This window comes from Anser brachyrhynchus (genome assembly GCF_964034855.1).
Source record: "Anser brachyrhynchus genome assembly, chromosome: 1".
Classification (NCBI taxonomy): Eukaryota; Metazoa; Chordata; class Aves; order Anseriformes; family Anatidae; genus Anser; species Anser brachyrhynchus.
The window spans coordinates 106123732-106146584 of record NC_137694.1 but is presented as its reverse complement, the minus strand read 5'-3'; the positions used below and the strand labels follow the sequence as shown (position 1 = coordinate 106146584).

General features: G+C 41.8%; 1 protein-coding gene across 27 annotated transcripts in view; it reads right to left on the bottom strand.

Moving 5' to 3' along the window:
- Positions 1-22853, bottom strand: part of LOC308176229 (uncharacterized protein) — a 48554-nt gene that overhangs the window by 12969 nt on the left and 12732 nt on the right. For 2 of the 27 annotated variants that reach the window (XR_013938152.1, XR_013938167.1), the window contains exons 3-12: positions 20622-20708; positions 19867-19897; positions 18292-19041; positions 17569-17677; positions 10008-10739; positions 7830-7991; positions 7135-7221; positions 4901-5174; positions 2941-3800; positions 2368-2486 (exon numbers count right to left, since the gene is read on the bottom strand). Coding sequence is in view for 1 of the 27 variants with exons in the window: in XM_080551696.1 (XP_080407822.1) it covers positions 1915-2047; positions 2368-2486; positions 7135-7221; positions 8057-8071 (354 nt within the window). In the remaining 26 variants the exon portion in view is untranslated. The other 25 variants (XR_013938155.1, XR_013938156.1, XR_013938159.1 and 22 more) reach the window with 25 other exon arrangements.

The window sequence follows — 22853 nt, the reverse complement described above, 5'->3', positions numbered from 1 at the left end:
CACATACACTCTTTCTGCCCTGAGAATAAACACATGCCTTTTTCTTTTCCTTTTCGGTTTCTCTACCCCCCGCTCTCTTCCCCCCCCCCTTACCCCCCCCTTCCCCCTAATGGCTTTTGTGTTCACCAGTAAATGCACGGGATGCATTGTTGCTACACCTTTCTTCAAGGAGCTTGTACTGACCTCATGCTCTGGGCCATGTAAAGCCTTCTGGTCACTGAGAGCCAGGCTCTGCCCCTTTTTTATGCAGAGTAGCACCTCACTTTGGGCCAGATCATGGCCAGCATGCCAATGCAAGAAGTAAGGGGCCATTGCGTGTCCCGTGTCTTGCTTCTCACACACAGGAGAATAATAGCCTCTGCCGCCTATGCCCTTTCCTTAGCCCAAGTGGGAAGAAGGTGAACTCGATGGATCTCTCATTTCCTTTCCCAAGGCATCTGGCAGCAGGAAGCACGTGCTGTGCCAGCTACAGACCCGTCATGGTTTGCTCCCTTCCCAAAGCAGCAAGGAGACAGGTCTGTCCCAGCGGTAGCTCAACAGTGTGTGGCTCCTTTCCTGGGGCTGAAGCACCACGGTATGATCTAGCTCTCTATGAGCAGACCTGATAAAATCAATGGGACTAATCATGGGGAAAGGTATCATTCAGCATTAGCAAAGCTGGCAGCCTCTGGTCTGACATATGGAAAATGCTCTTCTAGCTAGTCGAAGCCTCTTCAACCCAGCACACTCTCACCCCCCCTCCCACTCCAGAATCTGCCATCCTTGTGCTTATAAAGTCACTTAAATATATTTTCTACTTTCTATTTCCTATTTTCCAATTCTTTCCTATTTCCTATTTGATATATTATATATTACACATTATACATTTTATAGTATATATTATACACATACACATTATATATTATAAAATGTATAATACATATTATATATTACATTATATATTATATAATATATTATGTATTATGTGTTACATAATTTATATGTTTTATATTATATAGTATGTTTTATATGTGCAAGATTCATCTCTCCTGTCTTCAGCTAAAATCTAAGTAATGCATCCAAAATGGGTTTTTAGCTACCTTCTATGGTCAATGCAATGAAACCACTCCCTCCAGAGGTAAATTTCTACTACCGACCTCAAAAGCCTATTATAGGTTGGGCTGACTCTGTAGGTGCATCATCCAGGAGGTGCATCATCCATGTTTTCCACTGCCCTACGGACTTCTCTCAACATTTATTTAAGAGCTGACTTCTTATTTTTTGGAGGATAAATATAGGAGAGAGACATTGTCATGCCATGTTCAGGGTCTTACTCAGACATTTGAGGCCAACAAAGTCAATGAGTAATGCATTAAGGGGATCAGAATCAGTCCCCTCTGCAGCTAGAGGCATGGCTTCTTAGGCTGTGTGGCAGGGAGGGTGGTGGGATCAGGTTGCTAATGTGGCATCCCACCAACAAGAAAAGCTGCCGTGACAGAGGGGAACTGAGCTACTCCAGGGCAGGGGTAATTGGGGCTGTCCTTACTCACGCTGGGTGGAACACTGATAGAACAAATTTCAGACAGAGGGTACTGCAATGGAGCTCAAGATGTACAAATGCAAATGGAACAAGAGGCATGTCTTCATTGGTCCACCCTTGAAGACTCCCCTAAGGACACTAAAGCGAACTTTACTAGAAAATCTACCAAAAATTCAAGGCCTGGGGGTGGGTTGGCAGGTCTGTTTTTTTTGTTATTATATACATAGCGCAAAAATGTGCTTGACTAATCTAAACCTTGTGCTGCGTTCTTATACTGCTAGAGCAATTGTAGCTGAGAAAAAAAAATGAATAAAAAAACACATCACCCAATATGGAAATACTTTTTTTCATGTTTGACATTTTTACATTTTTACTGACAGGGCAAAGCCTATGATTTAATCGGTCTTCATTTCCCATAACTGCTGAGAAGGGACTGGCCCCTCCTCCACATTTCTCAAAGGGCTGATGATTAGAAAGAAGGCCATGCAAAACTCAACAAAGTTAACTCCATCATGTAGCACTATTGAACTAGGAAAAAAAAAAAAAAAGAAAAAAAAAAGAAATACTTTCTCCCAAATATCTTGGTGTTTGTACTACAAAGTACACAAAGATTGTGAGATTTTTTTGGTTGGAATGGTGTCCTTTTGAAGAAACAAGGTATTTTTGCTATTCATTCAGGAAAAATGAGAAGCTCTTCTCCTTTTCTCTTTTTGAAGCACATTCTTTCCACATACATTTTTTCACTTACATTACTCTTTTTAAAAGCAATGCCACAGCCTCCTAGGAAGAATGAAGGAAAGAAGACCAGGAGGCCCCACTTCTGCTCTTCTCAAAGGTGATTGACCCACCTCAGCATGTCAGGTAAATTGCCTTCAGTATGGACCAAATGGAGACACAAAGCACCAGAATCCTGGTCCAGAAAAAGACAAGTGACAGTGCTTCCTCTAGAGAAGGTGCAGAGAAGCAGCTGCAAGTGAGAAAAATAAAATAATCAGGTTATCACAGAGACTATAGAAACTGGAAACTGAGTGCAGATTTTGTTGTCGCTGCTGATTAAGGTTTTTGGAACTTTGAAAGAATTAAAAAGTAGATCAGAAACTGATCTTCTCCATCCTGTAAGAGTACAGTTAACTTTTCCTTTCAGCCTTTCCCCATTCATGGTGGCACTATCCCCTTGTGCTGCTGTGATGTCTCACAGGAACAGGAAGGTACCACAGGTGACCAGAAGAGATCTCACCATGTGGAAATGTGGCATAAAAGTGCTGTGAGCATCTAGGGGCAGCCAGAGGTAAGATGCCTACTCTCTGTTCATGTGGAAACTCCTGATCAGGCACTGAACAGTAGTTTTAAGTGCTGTTAGCAGATAAGACCTTGCTTTCACTGTCTTATCTCTTCGCCACCTGACTAAGTTGGGCTTTTACCTGTGCAAGAGCTCTGGATATAATGGAGAGGCAAAAGGAGAGTTGTGAATCAGTATTGATTTAGGATTGGGACATCAAATCTTGAAGGAAGCTCTAGAAGTGGATGGGCAGGAAAAGAGAGATTGGTTGAGAGGTCTGGAAAGGAAAACTGGAACAGTGATTCACCGACAGTGTGTCTCACAAAGGATAGTACTTATTCTTCTTTCATTTCACAGATGAGGAAACTAGGTCACAAGGTCATTAAGTAACTTTTCCAAAGATATACAGGTAATTAGGAAGATAAATATCTTTGCATCTCCACTCAGACACATGAAGACTGGCGACTGCCGTGTGACTACCCTTCTTTTTGATACTGGCCTTTCATAATGAGATGAAGGAAACTTGAGATTTTTCTCTGAGCTCTCCTGCTGACTAGAAAGCAGCACAAGTCACTCGCTTCAGCCTTCTGGGGTCCTCTTACTTGTGGCTGTCAGGACAACCTGTGGTACACCAAGTGACTCACTAAAGCACTGTACAGTAATAGACCAAGTCAAGCCCCAGAGCATGCCCCATAAGAAGGAAAGCAGTGCGTGAGATTTTCTCATTTGGTGTTGACTGCTTACAGCTCAGAGGTTTCAGGTTTTGGTGCAACACCAGAATTCACCAAGGTAAAACAAAACAAAAAGAAACAAATCTGATAGTCTGTAATATTAAGGATCCTGAAGAAGAGAGCAAGAAAAAGAACTACCTACCTGCATGTGTATTCTCCTACCTTGCGCAGCTTTATTTATATAAATGGGCCTGCCTCATGTGGCTTGTTCAGACAACTCCAGTGGGACTTATTTAGTGAAAAGGACAACACAGGAAAAGATTTGTAAACTCTGGGAGAAACACAAATTCCTGTTTAAGGCATCCTTGAAATCTTTCAATAGCTTTCCAGTAACTTGTCCTACTCATTGCAGGTTTCTAAAAATGCACTAACAAGGGGACAATAGCTTAGCAGCAAGCAGACTAATTTAAAAAATCATTTATTATTATTATTATCATCAACATTATCATCATCATCATCATAATCATCATCATCATCATTGTTACCATTATCATCACATTTTTATTCCACCAGATCTACCAATAGGGAAGGAAGGGTAATTCCTCTTCATAAATTATCAACTGCTGCTGTAAATACAATACTGCCTCATAGAAACATCCACACATTTACTCTACTTTTGTTATTATGTGTTAAATGCATTATGATCCACCACGCACCTCTCCAATTTCAAATTTATTTTGTGACTTCTGCTATTCTACAAACATCAAAAATAAAGCATTAGAAATATGCATGGATTTTGATAATAATATTCCATACCCCCATTTGGGAAGGAGGAGAATAATTGGGTATCATTAGATATTAGGAGCTTGCTCACAAGGCTGTGGTATAAAGTGGGTAAGTGCCTTGTTAGACTGCAAGCAGATTAAAATTTCTTGTGATTCAAACTGAAAGTAAAAGGCACTGATGCACTCATTGCTTGCAACTGAAATGCACATCAAAGGGAGTTAACATTATTAAGCAAAACTGAAACTATTGCAAATGAAACACCTATTCTGCTCATCCTCTGGTTAGACATTCTCATTTCTTCCCTTCACCTACATATGTGCAGGGCTTCCCCTCTGCTGCCATCAAACTTTCAGAATAAAAATTATTACCTTTAAACCAATTTCATTACGGTAAAAGTTAGTAGCACTAAATATGAGACCCTGGGAAAACTGTTCTGAGAAAAACATTGGTACCGTAAGATTTTGGTCTTACGGTAAAGCACTGGACAAAGACTTCTGAAACAAGTGCAGCTTCTGGGTCCTTGGTAGGCTTTCTGTGTCTGATCAAGTCATTTAGTGCACCTGTGCTTCAATTCCCAAACATCAAGAGCGGGTGACACCACAGTGTTCCTGCACTCAGTTTGATGGGACTGTCTCAAGTACATACTTTGCAGGTTGTCTGAGACTTCCGTTCTGCTTGGTCTCTAGTCTTCATGGCCATGTTGCCCCTTCATCTTGTTCACTACCGAGGAAGGCTCACCTGGAGATGGAAAATGTCGCAGCCCTTAACAAACTACTGCACATCCACAGTGTAGTTGTTCTCTGCCTGCACGCTCCCTGGAACGATTTACCATGCATGCAGAATGAATTTACAGCAGAAGTACCATGACTTGCCCTTGTGATCCTGGGGCCTACACAGCAAAGACTGGAGATTCCCAAGGCTAGAATGAAATCACATGGAGGAAGAAAGTTTGAGAATTAGGGCACACAGTGGGGTGGAGGGTGGGGGGAGAGTAGGTGGGGTGTGTGGATTTTGTCTTTTGCCTTGTGTACTTTTACATTAAATCATCAGCCTAATCTTCAGAGTAAAATAAAGGAATAGTCCTGGGAGCTGAGATGCGTAGAATAACCTTTGTATTCACACAGTTTGTGACAGCCAAGCAGGTAGAACATTAGGTCAAACTAAGGAGTCTTGAACTTTTGAAGACAATGCTGACCCTGCTCCTTTGTAGAGTGTTTTGAGATGAGATCTATGTGATCATTTCACCCTGCCTGCCTTCCTGAACTTACCCCTCTTCCAATCCTTCTGCTGAGCTGCCTAGCATCCATTTGTGTTTGTGCCTCACCCAGGCCAGGAAGATATATTTTGCTAAAGATCCCCCCCCAGTCCTCTTCCCTTCAAACAGTGAGAACAATACAAAGGAGCGATAACACAGCATGGAACTGCAGCCTTCAAGTTTAAGACTACATGAGGAAGAATAAATCTACATTCACACTAGATTCACAAGAAAACAGCCTGAGAAGTCTGTATCAATTGATACTATGAATAAAGGAGGAATAAAAAGAAATACAATTAAGCTATCTGGTTGGGGAAGAAATAAAAATTTCATACAGAAAGGCACAGAGTATGGACAATGGCTTTCTGCTATTACTTGTCAAAAAGGTTGAGAGGCTAATATTAGTGGTAGGGGAATTTCCCCACCAGTGGGAAAACCGCAGCAAAATTTCACAAGGAGAGGATGTGTGAGAAACAAGTTCTGATCTTCACCACCACCTCATCACACCTTAAATCCCTCTCTTGGAGGAAAATCTCACGTCATGCAATGCTTTAGCATCATGAGGTCACGTGCAACAGGCAGGAAGAGCTACACACCAATTCTGGGCAGTCCCAGCCCTACACGTGCCTGTGTGCCACCAAGAGCCTGCTCCATACTCTCTCATAGCCCTGCAGACCTGTCCCGTCTCTAGTCAGGGGACTTCATGCTAACCTTTGGTCTCATGTGCTTTGTAATGCCTGGCATCCCAGTGTTTTTGTCCGTGAAAGCGATATGGGAACAATATTCAAGACATTCAAAGAAAGAAATCAGATTCATTGAGCCTTTTAGAAAGGGATAGCTAATGATAAATGTGGTATTGCTTTGATTTCAGGGGCACCAACACAACCCCCTCGGACAGAGCAGCTGTACTAGGCTACTCAGGCCAGAGTAGCCCTGGCACCAAGCTGCGGGTCAGGATGGGGCTCCCTCTCTATCCATGGCACTGGTGGCATCGGTTCTATAATCCCTGGGAAGAGGTGGCTGTGGGTGTCAGGGATGGAATGGCAAAACGGGTGCACGCTGTTACATCAAGGCTCTGTGTGTCCGGAAGCAAACCCAACAGGAAGGATATGCTCTTGCAGGATACGTTTGTCATATTACTTGAGGTTTTAAAGACTAAATTAGGTGAAAGGCATCTCCTTCACTCAGATACTCCTCCATGAGCGGGGACCTCACACTACCTCAGAACAGTGGTGCAAGCACAGAACTGTCTCAGCGCAGCTACAGAAACGCCACTGATGACAGATGCAATGTAAGTGAGCACAGAGCAAAGCTCTTTCAGCTCATTAAAGTGTAAACCTTGGAGCCTGAAAGAGGGGAGGTTGGAATCAGCCCTATGGAAAACTCCCATGGAATTTAATAGAAAAAAATATTACAGATTTTGAAAGTTTACTGGGAATATTCCTTCCTCTGAAAAGGTTTTGGGGTTTTTGCACTGGTTTCCTTGAAATCTCTCCACACATATTTCTGTGGACCCTCCTGGTTTCATACCTATTACATTTCACTAGAGTTTTCCATGCAGACATGCAAACTGAAACCACAGAAAATATTTTCATGCACCCTCCACCCTCCAGAGCAAACCCACCACGCTCTCCCCGACTCCAGCGAGGTGTGACGTGGCAGCTTCCTCAGAGGTGCCAGCCAGCTGCAGCAGGCAGAGAGGTAGCAGAGCCTGGGTGGAGGAGAATAAAGCCAGCTTTTAGTTTAAAAGCCTGCATTTGCTGCCTTTTTCCTTCTTTATTTTGCAGACTAGTGCTAAACCAATAGACTTGCAAGTCTGGGGAAGTTTATAAGCTGCTCTCAGCAGAGATCAGTGACTATCCTTAACATGAGGTGTCCATGAGTGAGCAAATCTGGTTCTGGTGAAAGTGAGCGCACCTCCTATTGAGATCAGAGAGAGCTGCTCCCAATTACACTAATGCTGAATACGGCCCCATTACTGACTTTTTCTATTGTTGGACATTGTTAAAAAAAGACACTGGAAAAATGTGCATTCTATCAAGTGTTGTGAAACTGTGTGGGCTGGAGAAGGCTTGGTTTTTAATAAAGGAAACATTCATTGCATCCCATTTCAAGGACTTCTGTTAGATAGAAAGGAGGCGGCAAGCAGGAAGTTGAAGCCTTTCTCCTGCTAGTTCTCCTTTTGCTATCAAACAATAACAGTTTTAATACAAAAAAAAAAAAAAAAAAGGAGGCCAAGAGTAGGAAATCCCTTTTCTTTTTTCTTCATTCTAGAGACTGCATGCAGATATCCAGGGAGGCCAGGGAAAGTTTCCTTACCTGTGCAAAGGTCAGAGCCTGGCATCACAGGCTGTGTGGGAGTGCTGGGTGCTCAGCTGGGTCTGTGATGATCCCAGCTGTGTCCCATGCACAGGAAAAGGTGACGGACTAGCCTTTCCAAGTACTCTCAGATCAACTTTTGAAAGGTTCCTATGGAATTTGCTAAAAAAAAAAAAAAAAAAAAAAAAGACGAAGAAGAAGAATTTTAAAGGCAGATTTAAACCAACCTGAAAACTTTGCATACGGTCCTTCAGCCATGTCCAGGTATACCTACAGTCTTCAGTCCTATTATATTGTCAAAGTCATTTTCCACCAGGATGGCATAGGCTGCCGGAGTTTTAGGTATAGTTCATTCTTCCTAACTTGCCTCTACTTTGCTTTCCTCCTTACTGTTTTCAACTGCTAGTACATCCCCGCCTGATTTGTCATAATTTCATGTTGACATACTGTAGTAAGACAATTGCAGCTGCTCTCTCTGAAGAATGCAAACAGGGATCTGTCATCTTTCCCTCCCCTTCTCCCTTCCTCCCCCTCCCCCTCATAGCAGGGATGGATTTCACCGGGACCGACCAGACTGCTACCGAGCGGTCCCTGTGGTTTGACTGTACAGAGGGATGGCAGATGATCCCTTGTCAGTCAGATCTTTGTTTGGAAATTGCAGTTTATGCTCAGGCTAAATGCTCGCCCATCCAGTGTGTATATGTTTATGCAGTCAGCTCTGGGATGCAAACGGCATTCCTCTTATCATACAGAGAGAGGATGTGAGCTCATTCATAAGGAATCCCAGCTCTGGGGTGCCCCACTCACTTAATCCAAGCATCCCCTGCATGCCCCTTCTTCTGAGAGGGTGGAAGAAAAGCAAAGCACAGTGCTATTGGCTTTTAATAAGTGGGATAATATATTTCAGAGAGGAGCTCAGACAGGAGAGGAAATGAACTTGGCTAGACAGTCACTTACAATAAAAAAAGGGGGAAAGAACTTTGCAAAACTCATTCCATTATTTCATGTAAATATACTTGGCTGGGTTAAGACAGGCTGATATAATCATAAGATGTTGAATAAGACTAAAGGCCATTTCTCCCCTTTAGACAGATTTAGCAACGCAGCAACGTTTATTAGTCTGCTTGATAAAGAAACAAACAGATTATTGGCTTGGCAATTGCTAACTATGAAAATAAGTAAAGCTTTAAATGCTGTACTGAGCCTCTGATCCTGCTCCCCAGGAAAAAAAAAAAAAAGCCCCAGGACTGGCACAGCACCCAAGCTGGCTCCCTGGGGCTCCAACCAGGCAGAGGGCTCAGCTTGTGTGGTACACTTTGCAGGTCTGGGCTTAAAACAGAAGCGATGAGCAACTCATGTTGTAAGCATGTGACTCAGTGTGCACACAAGTATGAGTGTAATTGAGACAGGAAGGTTTTCTGCCAGGGCTTCGTCTGGAAAGCATAACCCCCAAGTGGTGAAGTAATTCATAAATGAGATTTAGGTGGGAGAACAACAAGGTAGAACAGGGAGAGATCTGTTGCCATTGGAGGCAGTGTTCCTATTAAAACAGAGGACATTAGAAAGCTGAGAATGGTTCAGAAAGAAATCTGCAGTGGTCCTCAAAACACGCAATGAGATCAGAGCTGGCTATCACCATAGGCAGAGCAGGAAGTTACCAGCTAAGAGAGCAGCGAACCACAGGAAGCACCAGCTCTGCTCAGCTTGTGCCAAGCTGGCTGCTGCCACTGCTGCTGCAGGAGATGGCAGGGCACGGCTGCGAGTGTGTTGGGACATACATCTCTCCTGCCTTTTTGGCCCAGCTTCAGCCCTTTGCTCTAGTCCTCCCTTTCCCTGGACAAAAAGGTCCACCTCTGACCACCCTGCTCCATGACGAGAAAGCTCATCTCCACATGCAGCAACACGGTGCCTTGAACTCACCCTTGCAAAATAGTTGTTTGACTTCAGCCTGTTTACTCTACCTGGATGATGTGTCCAGGCAGAGATTTCTAAGTGTCTGCATGGAAGGACCACACAGCTCTCACCTAACAAGACCTCAGATGGTGTCATATTTGAAAGCAGATATATTTAGGCTCGGGGTGAATTACCCACTCTAATGAGAGTTATCCACCAGAACAATGCACACAGGCATGAGGTGGATGCAATATAACGTGGTGTTTTTGAATCATGGTGACTTACTTTCCCTCCTCCAGGCATAGTCAAATTCAGCCTCTGAGTGTGAGGACTTGACACAGGAACTGCTGGACAAGGCATCTTTTTCACTATGATCAAGGAGCTCAGACAAGATAATTTCAAAAGTCTTTGGCAACTATAGTGCCAGAGAGTCTCAGAGCAGACCCAGTGGAGTTAGGACACTGTCTCAAAGACCTGGGAATGTAGAGAAACAGAAGCTGCAGAGGGTAGAAGAAACAAAGTGGTGTAATCTGCAGATGACTGGAAGACGGGGACGGTCAGAGCTGAAGGAGGCTGATAGTATCTCAAAGCGGATACCAGCACCACTCAGTTTTGCAGTGCTGAAATGAGGAAAGAGAAGATAATGGGTGAACCTGCACCCAGAACCGTGTGCACCCTGTATCCATGGTATCTGGTGCACTTTGCAAAGGGGTTAGTAAAAGGTTTCTTCCCAAACCCTGCCCCATTCCACCACTCCCAGCCACCAGTCCGCAGGCAGTCCACTGGGGCAGATCCACCGATCTTCATCTCCTGCACTCTTACCAAAGGTGCTGTGAAGGAGCACAGGCACAGGGTTATGCTGTCACCTTCACAGGTTTGCTCAAGATCACACAAGAAGCCTGTGTGAATTCAAAGTACAGACACAATCTTCTGAGCCAGTATCTAACCCATGGGGAATTATTTTTTCCATTGGGATTTTTTAATAAAACGCATGCCTGAAAAGTTCCCTTCTTCCTCCTGCACAAGACAATGAGAAGTCTAATTACTGTCAGCAGAAACAGGACCATCTGTGTATAGCACTGAGTTAAAACATTAGAAATAGAGATAGCTACACGTTACAGTGAAGGTAATTTAGCCAACACATGGGATTTATCATGACTTCACAATACTTACTCTTCTGCTAAAATGTCGAGCTCCTGAATATACATGGTGACACAAGAAACTCATTGGTATTTTTTTAAGTGAATCTTCAGCTCTTGTTGATGAGAAAGCTCAAAAACATAACAAGAGATGAATGAAAACTGAAAAATGTGAACATAACTTGAACTACTTTCTAAATCTCATTTTTCAGCCACTCCTGTAAATACTTGTAGTCTGAACTTTTGGCTCTGGCAATATTTCTTATGCTTATGCTTTAAAGTGTTGGGTGCAGATTATAGTCTTTCAGAATTAATGGGAATTTACTATCACAAAAATGCAAACACCTTTTCTAAGACTTGCAATTTTGTAAGTGGTTTATCATTTTCAAAAATTATTTTTAAAACATTTTCTTTTAAATCTCATGATGAGATTAAGCTGGCCCCATTCTTGACTAACATCTTCTACCACATAACAACTGATAAAAATGATTTTAAATGAATCTGAAGGAAATATATAAGTTGAACATGAAGATTATTTCAAAAATGTTAATCATATATATTCAATTTCCAAGTAATTCAGCTAGCAATTTTGGATACTATTTTCAGAACCTAATCTTGAATTAATCAAAAGGAGCTCCATTGTCAGAAAAAATTCAGTTTCAGCTATGAACATGCAGCATACAGAAAATCTAGTCCCTCTGAGGTATCACATTATGAACAGCTGGAAGCAAGACACAGAAGTTCGCTAGTCCATTTAAAAACTCTTGCCCATAATGAATTGCTATACTTATACTGTGTAAAGGGCAGAGGGTTGAATACATTCATGCCATATTGCTTTTTTAATGTACATAGTTTCTTCAAATTCAAGCCAGACTTGCCTCTAGCAGGACACCACACATCTGGGAACACCTTTGACAAATTTGTAATTCCAGCTCTCAGCCAGAAAATGCACGTGGTAGTAGATACATTTTCCTGAAAGCATCTCTGACAATATTTGGGAAATACTCATGGGACAAGTATGGTGAGCATGATGGACAATCACCGGAAGGTGGAAATAGCTCTGTCCCCACAGCAGAGTTCAAAAGTGGATGGTAAGGTACAGGGCTGTACAATGACCCTGGTGATAAAACAAATCCTGAATATCTGCCTACTGTGCAAGCATGGTGGGATGGGACTGGATGTTCATTTCTTCAATCACTTCCCAGCCCTCGGAGTACCTGCATTTGGTCACCATGGCATTTCTTTTCTCATAGTACATGCTGAGAATAGATAGCTGAGAAGAAATACTTCCCCCTTAAATAAATAAATTAATAAAATTGACAAAGTAACTTTGGATTTTCTTGTTTTCATCAAAAAAAAAAAAAAGACTCAAACATTAAAACATTATACTCTTCACTCTGGGGAGAAAATCCCATAAGCTTTCTAGAAACAGTTTTTGCATCCAAACTTCTGCAGAAGTAACAAGCTGCTCTATCAAATACATTTTAGTAGATGATTTTCAACTGTATGCTCAATTAGCACACGTGCTTGTACACAAAATAGTCCATATTTCTTTCCATTTCTACCCAGTTGTCTTGCAAAAGACTAGAAGGCTAGTATCAGCTCCTTTGAATGTGAAACAAAGGGCATTGCATCCATTTTACAGATGTGCAGAGAGATTAATCAGATTTACTCAAGGACACACAAGAAGTCTGCACAACAGCTGGGAAGAAAACCCCAAGCCCTAGTCATGTGCTTTAGCCACAGAATTATCCTTACTCTTGGAAAAGCAGAGGGGTGCTTTTGTGGAAAACAATGAGTTGTAAAGCCTGAGGAAAATAAACTCTCCCAGGCTTTTTCTTAAGCAGGGCTGAAGAAAGAATTTGTCATAGAGAGGTTTCTTGTAGGGATGTTTAAATGCAGATTTTGGTCCTATTTGCAATCTGGTTTGCTTTAGTAAATAAATATGTACATGTGTTTAGGTGGGCTTGAATAAACCTCCATCAGTGAAAGACTCCTTCACAAAACCACTGGTGCAGAGAAGAGCCCAGCTTCTCTCTGCTCGCATGCAACTCCACGCCCATGCCACCCCACTGACGTCATAAATGCTAAATTCTTTCATAGTTGTTTGAAACAAGACCTCCATTATAAGCCCAATTTTGACTCTCCCTCTAGACAAAAAATAATCAGCCTGAACTTTCACAGTCATGATATTATCCCAGGGTAGAATGTTCTTTTAGGAAATCTGAGGCTGACCGGACAAAGTTTTCAAGAGATTTGGGGTAAGGGAAGCGGGGGAGGAGGGGAGTGACAAGGAAGCATACAAAATTGAGTAGTTTTTATATTTTCCTAGCTTATAGTTTAGGAAAACACTCTTGGGCAGGAATAACAAGGAGGAATAAGGCAGGTTTTCTTTTCCACGTGGAATCATGAGTTGCATACACTGCAGCAATAGCTGTAAGCTCTAACTGACCAAGTAACCCCAGAGCAGCCTACTCTAGGAGTGGTGACACAGGGTGGAAAACAGCCTTGCAGGAGCTAGAACAACCTGCACCAACTTAGAGCCGCTGCCTAATTCAGCTGACGAGGGACCTCAGGGCATCCTGAGCCCAACTCCTTGCTCACAGCAGGACTAATTCCAAAGCTAGTTGAAATCTCAAAGGGCTTTGTCCAGTCAGTCTTGAGGCTTCACTGTCACACTGCATGGAAATGATGAGGTGTGACTGCAGCACGGCCTGATGGAATTAGAAGCAGCTAGCTACAGTGACAGTGGAGTGAATATAAGGACTTTGTGGACTTTGCCATGGGCTGTCAACTTAAAAGCTGCCCTTAGCAGGCTGGGATAGCCCACATTGTTGTTCGTGTGCTTGCTACTGTATTGACTCAACATACCTCAAGCTAGCCTGCTCTGGCTGCAGCTGTGGCTTCAGACACAGGGCACACAGTCATGCAGAGAGACACAATGGAGAGCAGAAAGGCAGATGCCAGTTCAATGCCCCATCCTTATAGTCTGGAAGGGGATCTAGAAGGACAGTTCTTCCTAGAGTTGGCATAGAAAGCACCTTCTGCTTCTGCCCTGCCTAGAGCAGTCCCTCCCTATTTCCTTCCCAGGTCTCTCCACAGCTACTTCCAGTTTCCCAGCTTCAGTGATACACCAAACGGGTCAGATTCTAGCACACTTACTGACACAAATAGTCTCCCTGATCCAGCAAATCTCCCACTGCTTTAAGGGAGACCGTTTTAGCAGGAACACCAGACTAAGCTCTGTTAACACTGGCTTCCTTTTTTTTTTTTTCCTTTTTTTCTTTTTTTTTTTTTTTCCTTTTTCTTTTTTCATAGAAAACACCACTGGCATTTTCAGCAATGAAAACCAGCTTTGCACATGTGTAGTATCTGAAGCGTCTCCCCAAAGAGTTTTCTAGGTGGCAGGCTTTCCACCTTGCTCAACTCCATCATGGTCCAATGCAGAACTCAGTGTTACTGCAGAGAGATTTTTCTCTACACTTGCAGAGAAAGAGCGTGTAAAGAGACATCAGGGCAGCACAACTGAAGCAGGCAACTGCATAGCTCTGGAGCTGGCTGTTGTGCACCAGAGAAATAAACTGTGGTTTCTGAAGACAAGGTGACACATGCCAACAGCTCAGTGGTGTCACAGTTATCTACAGTGTACTGCGTGAAACTGCCTCTCATCTAGCCCAGGGAGGGTCTTGGGCACCAGAGGTTGAGTTGTTCAGTTTCTCCTCCCAGCTACAGGGTGGACAGAAAAAAGAGGCACAGTCAAGATGTTCATGGGTGACAGTTAAGCCTTCCTAATAGAATTGCTTTCTGGAATCATTGATACAGGCGATAGCTGAAATAATAGCTCCCATCAGGGGAGCTGCCTGGTCCTGGATCTGAAGAATGGAAAGAGTCTTTTTGTGACCTTATTTTTCCTGCATAATACAGGCTGTAGGCTCTGACTGTAGGTGAGGACTAGGGCTTTGATATCTCACAGCATTCTCTCCTTTTCTCAAATAGTTCAAGTAAAAGGTATTGACATGAGTTTTTGCATGGAAATCATAACCTAAATATGTCTGGTATGCAGTAGAGATAATCAGAGTAATACCGAAGCAACGTATGACAAATTTTGTCTTTCGTGAGTCTTTGTCTAACTCCCCAGCACTTTTGCTGTCTAATCTGTCCTCCACAAGAGTCCTGCCTAATCTCTGTGTTGCTTCACAGTGCCTTCTTTTAAAAAACAGAACTTGTCAGGGGAATATTTTTCTATTTCCTTCAAAAATAAGATACCCACACACCTTAAGAAATACAGCATCCAGAAATGGAGAAGCAGCAGTGTGGAGTCTAAGCCTAGTGGCAGACCGAAGACCTGATATGCTGCGGCAAATGACGACAGAAATCAGAGCTTCCTTCTGCTGAAAACAGGGAATTTACAGATCCACAGCAGAGCATGTATCGTTTTCTTCTACCTCCAGAACATCCACTGACAATAGGCTTTTAAAAACACAATGTTATTCTGTGTAGAAAATCTATTTTAGCATTTTGTTATAGCTTTCTGACACACGCCAGTCATATGGTTTTTCTCCGTCTGAGGCCTATCTTGTTAGAGCCCCAATAAGTAAGGACACTTGGCTTTCCAAACAATAGGTTATCTAAAGCTTTGTAGTCTTTGCAAACTTTGTCAAAGTTTTCTATAAAACTTTGTTTTTAATAATCAGAAACATTATTAACATGACCTTAAGGACTTATCAGCACTTCTACAGAACAAATCCATACACTTTGTGCAGGTCTTCAACATCCATGAGTAGTAGTGAGGCATCACCAGCCCTTCTGTAAGAGTTTGGTGCCAGGCACCACTGTCATATATTTTCTCACTCTCATATATATGCATGTGTGTGAGAAAACCCCACCTTCATATATGGTATGTCTTTCTAGAGACATTTTCACATGAGAGAGGGAGGCTGAGGTAATCTTATTATCACCAAAACATTGTAAAAACAGCAGAGCATTGGAGAACTTTAATCCTTTTCTAAATTATGGACTGAGAACATTACAATCGTGCTGAGCACAAAGGCAGAGCTGTAACTTGACAGGCTTGTATAATTTATAGCCTCCATAGTAAAAGAGGTGTTTTTATTAAATGACTGCTTGAATTTCTACAGCCATTTCAGACTTTGATGATACTGGGGAGGCTTGCATTCTGCTGCCATCATTCAAATCCTTCCCTTTCACCACATGAATATGGCTGAGAGTCCAGCCCAAAAACTTTATACAGTTATTTATCTATTACTGCTCATCAGTTCAGAGCTGAGGCTATTTATGCATGTACTTCATTTCACACACCTCAAATAGATTTTCTTTCTTATTTTATAAAGCTGAGTTTTCATTATTGAATAAACATAAAACATTAACTAAACAATACACAAGATCCACTTATGAACAGGAAAATGCCCCTTGCAAAGAAAGCCTGTGTTTTATGTTCATTTATCCACATTTCAGTTTAAACTAGGGTAACATATGACAAATAAAGAAATGAAACTCTTTTGCTGACCAAATATTCATTTGACATAGATGTCTAACAATATTTTTCCCTTCTGCACTGTATAGAGAAGAAGAGTATTTGTACAATGAAAGTGGTAAAAAAATATACTTTTATCAGCATCCACTACAGAATATTTTTGCGCTGATAAAATAAGACCAGGCAAATAGGGTGGGTGACTTCAATCTCAACATTACATTGCATACTCTAGAAGGATGTTTACACTGCTGGAATGAAAACAATTCATAACCAAGCTTTTAACTTAAAATAAGTAATATAAATATTTATCAGACTGGTGTTTTAGGGCCTATATTACTAAACTATTTCTGTATTATATTGGGAGTGACAGCTATTGTTAAAATTGAAATGCTTTTATAGCAGAAAATTAACTGAAATCCATTTAGCCTGCATGGAATTTTGCATTAGTGAATATACATCTTAGAAAACTCAGGTCAGAAGTTTTAGACAGATAGACCTTATCCTGGGAATGTTTTTGTCTTAGCTCGACCTCTTCTGTGGATCCCACTGATATTTAAAAGAGAATCTGCATCCCTCCCTCTTTCAAGGCAGATCCTCGGGGATGAATTTGGGATATCGTTCCACAGTACATAAGCAGCTGATGAGCTTTAAGCCTGTGAATGCTACCACTGACTCCAGATGATGACTCCACAGACACTGTTATCCTTAACTCTGCCTCATTTGATGTGCAAACTTTTGTTAGGTTGCTTTTTTCCCCTCTGACTTTTCTACAGCTGGTGCAGAAATGCTGGTTTGAAAACAGGTGTTTGAGGAAGAGACATTAAAGGGAAAAAAAGGAAACATTTTGTCAGAAGGGACAGAGATAAGAATGAAGAGCAACGATGTGAAACAGTGGCAGGAGGGACAAAATGTGCTCCTTGTGCATGACAGAAGAGAAGAGAATGTCAACTCTGCTATTATTTCCCTGACTTTACATGTCTAAATGGGGTATACTGCATGTTGTCATCAGCCTGATTACCTCTAGTGAGGCTTTAGGCAGCAATTTCCATGACTTTTTCACCATTTAAGAATAAGAACTGCATGTAGATGGATGTGGATAGAAGAACCTTGCACTGAGGAATACACCCCCAAGCAACTCCACATCAGCCCTTCTTTAACAGCAGGGCCACAAGCCCTAACAAAAAAACCACTGCTGTTGTAATCCAGGACTTACCAGTTACAGGGGAGTGTACCAATGCTCGTCCCAGTCAGCAAGATCTGTGTGCACTCAGACCCATCAATAACATGAAGGTGGTGTTGCTTAGTTACATCATGGATAATAGCTGGAAATGGAAGGAAATCTAATTTCAGTTTTAAATAAGCTGTTAAATCAGGAAAACTTAGCATCCAGGACTCTAGTCATTTATTTATTTATTTTTATAGACTATATGCATATATGAATAAATATATTTATATATATATGGATAAGCAGTGAGTTTTAAAACAAAAAGGATTGAATTTCACACAGCATCTAATTTCAAAGACTTTCTATGAGAGTATTAACAGAAGAAAAAAATCTAAAAAATAAAAAATAAAATCCAAACTGCAAAACAAATGTCAGAGGGCATTAAAACTAAACTTACATGAAATTTCACACCAATTGGCCACCAGTATTAACACAGGAATTTATGCTCCATTTTAAGACCATTTCATGACACTGCTCTAGCTTTGGAGTCATTTCAAGGTACCGCTTTCATGTGCTTGAACAGGGGGAATTGCATTTGCCCACAGAAAGTCACACTCCTGATTGCTTTTCCATGTGGCATCTCAGATACTGTGTCTGGTATCTAAGGGTGTTCCAAATTTCGGCAGACTTTTAGGACTCTTTCTATATTTGAGTCCTCTGATATTTAATAGAAGTTGAAGCTTTTTGGTTCATTTACTGTGATTGCCTCACCTGAGTGTTTCATGGTGGCTAATGAAGTATGAAGTCTTACATGGGTGTTTCCATAGGAGGTAACTTTTACAGAAGGCATTGTGTTGCAGGCTTCTTTAACATCTTCTTTGTGCAAAGTTTATACTAATAGTTTCCCTCAACAGGAGGAAAAAAAGGGGGGTAGGGGGACAGTTCATGCCAAGAAAAGTGGCACAGTATGAGTCCTCAGAGTAGCACAAGGACAGCATGTCTATACGACGTGCCTGAGTTTATAGGACAGCACAGCTTTTGGACATTTCACGTGGTGCTGCTCTGCAGCATGGGGATGTACAAGTTCCATTGGGCCCAAGGATACTTTTTGAAATATCTTTCCTATAGGACTCGGCAGGTGGTCAACATGTAAAAGGCAGCATTTGTGGGTTTTTATTTTCCCACTCCATGGTCTCTTTTTTTTTTTTTTTTTTTTTTTTTTGTGGAAGTTTCTGAGCAGACATCACTGTATAAGTTCCTGGGGATCTGCTTCATTCAACCTTTTGCTTGTTTTACACTTTTTCACATATCCTTCTTTTCTTCTGGCTTGCACTGTCAGAATTGTCTTCTGTCACAGGTCTGGCAAATGTTCCCATTGGAGTTTCCTCGTCTGGCCTCACACAGTTTTGCTTTCTCAAGAACATCCTGTTGCAAAGGACCTGCATTTCAGTCATTATGTATTGGATTAAGAATAGATTTCTCCAGAAATGATTTATCTCCTAATAGTTACAGTAGGAAATCCTGGAAAGGAAAAACTTTGTGAAGGGTTTCTTATTCCCCAGAAACATTACAGATAATTTTTAAAATCAGTTTTTAAATTCTTCAAAATACATTTTTCAGATGGAGGCCTGAAGGAAGCCTGAGCTCTGCCACTGGACTCTTTCAGAAGTCTGGTTAGGCATTCAAAGACATCTATGAACAGAGCATTAATTATCCATATGATTTTGGGAAGGGGAGGGGTCAGTACATCTTGTTTTCTCGTGATTCAACTTTCTATATGCAAAATATGAATTATAATCTTACTCTCCCATATTTGGTCTTTTTAGTCCACTTAACCTGTAAATTACTCAGGATGAGAACTTTTCTCTCTGCTCAATGGACTTATGAAACTAACAGGAACTACTAACTGTGAAAAAATGGTTCTATAATTCTGTAAAAAAAATATTAATGGCATTTTTATTTTGTTCTATATTTTTCTTTATGTTGTCTAGTTTTTAGCCCTCCCAAAGAAACAAATATTTCTGTCCTAAATACTTCATTGCTGAAAAATAGTGAGTAGAGGAGAGGGGGATTACTTCTCCATGGTAAAAACAAAAACAAACAAAAAAAAAATAAAAAACAACCACACCTGTTCATAAAAATTTTTGTAATATTTTACAGAGAAAGTGTTTTAAACCAAAATGTTTCAAGAGGCCTCAGAATTTATTTCAGGCCAGCAAAATGAAATAACAGTGGCAACCAAGTCTTTTCTCAGTTTCCGACTCAAACGTGCAGGACAGAAGGTAGACAGATAAAGTCCTTATGACAGAATCAAATTGAGAAAAGTGCAATACTTAGACAGCTCACCTGGTTAGCAGGAAGATGAATTCTCCATGCCCTCGGTATAAAGAATAAGTGAGAAATAAATCAATTCAAGCCAGAAACAAGAAGAGTGGGAAGACAGATGATAGCATTTCTGCAAACTGTTTGGGTTCTCACTTGTTCCAGTCTCACCTCATCGTGCTCAGTGTTGCAAGTCTCACCTCATCAAGCTCAAATCAATTGACCATCACTCATAAGACAGATCTGAGAAGCATTAGAAGCGAACACCCAGAAAGCTCTGTAATCTCCAACACAGAAGACTACCAAAAGCCACCACAGAACTGAGCCCATTCCCTTGAGTGAACTCATTCCCTTGAGTGAAGACAGTAGCTTGGTGTCTCTAATCTAATCGAGGTTAACAGTGACCAAAAATCATTACTTGACAGCTGACTGCAAAATCAGGTCTATCAAGGTCAGTGCAACACATTATTGAGGAGTTAAATAATATAACTCTCTACAAAAGGAATCCAATTCCAGCCACCCCTTGAGGGCAGATATGTAATTTTTGAGTACCTAGTTGACCACAGCAAAACCCATTTTACCCCATAGTCCTTTCTGGACAAGACTTTTGTTTATGGATTTTACTGTTAGAGGTGGATTCAGGCACAGTATTTGGAGGGAAAAGATCCAGAATCATTACAACCACAGTCTGAGACTGTTCAGATCTCAGACTAATGCACAGTTTACCTCTTAATCACAGACTTTTACTAAGTTTCCTGACTAAGAACTACAACTATTACCATAGTGTCTTTTATCATGTTTCCTGAGTAAGTGCGTAGCGGTTCATGCAGTTCCTCTGGTTTGGGATTGCTGGTCTTGGAGGAAACCTGACAATGGTAAAAAGCACAATTTAAAACAAAGTTGAAAGAACTGACACTTGCTGGTCTACCCTGGCCTATGAGATCCTTGCACAATTACTATCCTTTCACTTCCCTGCATCCCCACTATTTAAATGTGGTAGAAATAGAGAACATTCATGCAAAATATTTTCCAATCAGATTTGGTATCTCAGGCTGCCGCAACACATTTCATGATCTATAGCTCTGATACTACCACTCCCTCCAAACCTGTCTGCTTTTATATCATAAATGAGGAGAGACACAAGTACTCCCAATCCCTGTAGTACCAGGGCACCACACACATCTGAGAGAGGTTTCAGCATCATAATACCACCCCCTTTACAGACAATGGAGACATACCCTAAAGTCCCAGGGTCTGTAGCTAACTAAGGATGGAACAACAGCTGTCCACAACCTGGCTGAGGGCTAAGTAAGCCAGTCAAGGTGTTCCCAAGACCCATGACCATGATAGGCAAATACATTTGTTGTTCTTGTTGCTCTACAGGTCTAGGTGATCACTGTGGCTGCACATGGAAACAGCTGCCTGGGACTCTGCTGCTGTCTTGCCCCCCGAGATGACTTTTTTGTTTACTCAGTAAAAAAACAGCATTTTAAAATCAGTCATGAACCTCCCCACCAAGTCACCAACTGACCATGCAAAACCTGGGAGCTGTAATCATAAAAGTGATGTTGTCAAGGCAGGGTGGCAAATGTTGAGTTTTTAATGACACCAACTGCATGCAAAGAGCCATGGAAACCCTCCCGGGTTATCCACATGCCAACCATGACAGCAAGTGCCTGTTGTCCTTCAGCAGATGGGCAGTCCAGCAACCCCTCTGCTGTGGCTCTGAACCTGGCCCTGGAAGTAATTTTCTGGATGTAAAATACCAGACAGGCTTTGGTCTGTTTGTATTTTAACACTGTTGTGGTGGCAGTTTGCTGCCTCCAGGAACCGCAGCGCTATAGACAATTAATCCAGTCTTCAGCTTTGAGAGAGAGAGGCGGCCGTACACAAGCAGACCCAAGTGCTGCAGGCCTGCTTTGTGTTACCTCCTTGTCAAGTCTTGAATTGCCTGCATTAACCCTGGGATATACAAATGACCAGTTGGTCAAACATTTCAGGATTTTCTGCAGAAGAAGGGGCTGTTTGCCCTGTGCCAACCCAAGCAATGATGCAGAACACAAGGAAAGCTCCTGTAAGCATGGAGCCAGGTAGGGGCCCAGGCAGGAGAAGTCCTCCAACATGCTACCTCCCCAGCCCCACTGCCACTTAGCTGCTTTCAGCCTGTGGCTGGCTGCTGGTGGCAGGGACGACACCTGGCCAGCAAGGATGGTACCTGACTACCCTGAGATATTATAGCCCTCTGGTCCTCTCTGCCACAAGACTGGGGCCACTGCAGATAACCTCTTTGACTGAGGCCATACTGAGGTTGTTAAAGGTTGTAATTTCACAGCCCACAGAGACTTTTTATTAAAAAAAAAAAAAAAAAAAGTTCCTATGTTACTCTACCTCAGGAAAACTGGCAGAAAAGTCTCACCTTAGAGGCAGAGGAAGCCCTTAATCACATCCAACCTGCCTGCCAAGAGCTGCTGTGCTTCAGAAACTTGCCGACTTAAGGATTTCTCTGTGCTTTTATCCCTGTTGTACTACTACAGCGGTGTTATTATTTGCATTACAGTGGTGCTAAGAGACCTCAGCTGAGGCATAAGTCTCATAGCACTAGACACAACACACTCGCACTGTTCCCGACTGCCCCTTCTCAAACACATCATCATCTAAATGGACACAGCAGACAAAAACAGGCAGAATAAAACACCAGTGAATCCATTTTATATGTGGAAAACTGATTTCCATTTGTGTCAAGGCCACTCTACATCACTGATAGCATCACAGTAAATAAGGCTCATCCCTACTTTCAGGACAGTTTACTGGAGTAAGCAGAGTATAAATAATAATCATATCCAGAGAAACTGAATAATTTCTCTCAGGTCACACTAGAACTGTGTTGCAGAGCCAGGACTTCAAGCATTCAGGATGTGTTTCTGAAAGCAGTATGTTGTTAAGTACAGATGCACCGTGCAATGGGATATGAATATATAAAAATATATAAACACTCTTTCTTTTGATTATCG